A 943-nucleotide genomic window follows, 5' to 3' on the forward strand; every position below is an offset into this window, starting at 1 on the left:
ACTTAGTATACTTGGTTAAAATTAAAATATTTTGAAAAGACCATTTAAGGAAATGATCCTAGAATTCATCTGGAGCCTCCAGTTAGGCCTATCCCTGTCCCAGGAAGGCTTAGAGCTCCTGGGGGAGAGAGAGCGAGTCCCCTGGTGAGAGGTTCAGGCTGAGGGAAGCCCGAGCCCCGGCAGTTCCCTCTGACCCTCCACCCCGCATATGGAGAATGGAAGGCTCACCCATGTTGTCTCACTTTTTTCCCTTTTAGGTATGTCTAGAAGTCAGTTTGGACAGGGGCAGAAACCTCTAGACATGTTTTTCTGGGTGAACGAGATAAGTGGAGAAATCACCTACCCCCCGCAGAAGGCAGATGCACCTGCGGTTTCTCCTGAGAGACCACAAGAGAAGCCCCCATCTCAGCCCAGGAGTGTGCAGGGGGCTCCTTGCAGTCCCCAGGGCCCGCCTGCACAGAGGCCTGCCCCTGCACCTCCACCTAAGGCTTCTCTGAAACACTCAGGTGCAAGAAACCCCCACCCATCCGCACCGACCTGGGGCCAGGCCAAAGCCGGAGGAGGGAGGAGCCCCCCACGGTTCTCAGCAATCCCTGTCACCATCTCATCACCAGGAGGGACTCTGCCCATACTCGGGCCCCTGGGACCAGCCCTTTAGCCACCGGTCTCCACATTTCCTGTCAGCCCTTCTGCCCCCTAGGCCTTCACCTACAAGCTGAAAAATGTCCCTACTAAAAATAACTGGTTTTCGCTTTGAATCTTAAGAGAATTTGGTCACAGTCTTTAAGCACCTTCCTGAGCCACCTGTGGACAGAGCGGCCCCACTTGTACACCAGGCTCTGCAGGCCCCATCTGCCTTCCCCGGAAGCGCAGGCCTCACCCCAGGGGTCTCACAGAAAGGCCCAGTGCTTTCAAATCCAATACAATTTTACTTCCATTTTGA

At 54.5% G+C, this 943-nt stretch overlaps 1 protein-coding gene across 1 annotated transcript; it reads left to right on the forward strand.

Annotated features, from left to right (window-relative positions):
* Nucleotides 1-259: 259 nt before the first annotated feature.
* CUNH3orf86 (chromosome unknown C3orf86 homolog) lies at nucleotides 260-943 on the forward strand. Its single transcript, XM_032298091.1, is given in 2 exon segments — nucleotides 260-541; nucleotides 543-943. Coding segments are annotated over 2 exon segments (459 nt in total). The 3' UTR covers nucleotides 720-943.

This window comes from Sapajus apella, unplaced genomic scaffold (genome assembly GCF_009761245.1).
Source record: "Sapajus apella isolate SASKATOON/1434 unplaced genomic scaffold, GSC_monkey_1.0 scaffold38, whole genome shotgun sequence".
In the NCBI taxonomy this organism is placed as follows: Eukaryota; Metazoa; Chordata; class Mammalia; order Primates; family Cebidae; genus Sapajus; species Sapajus apella.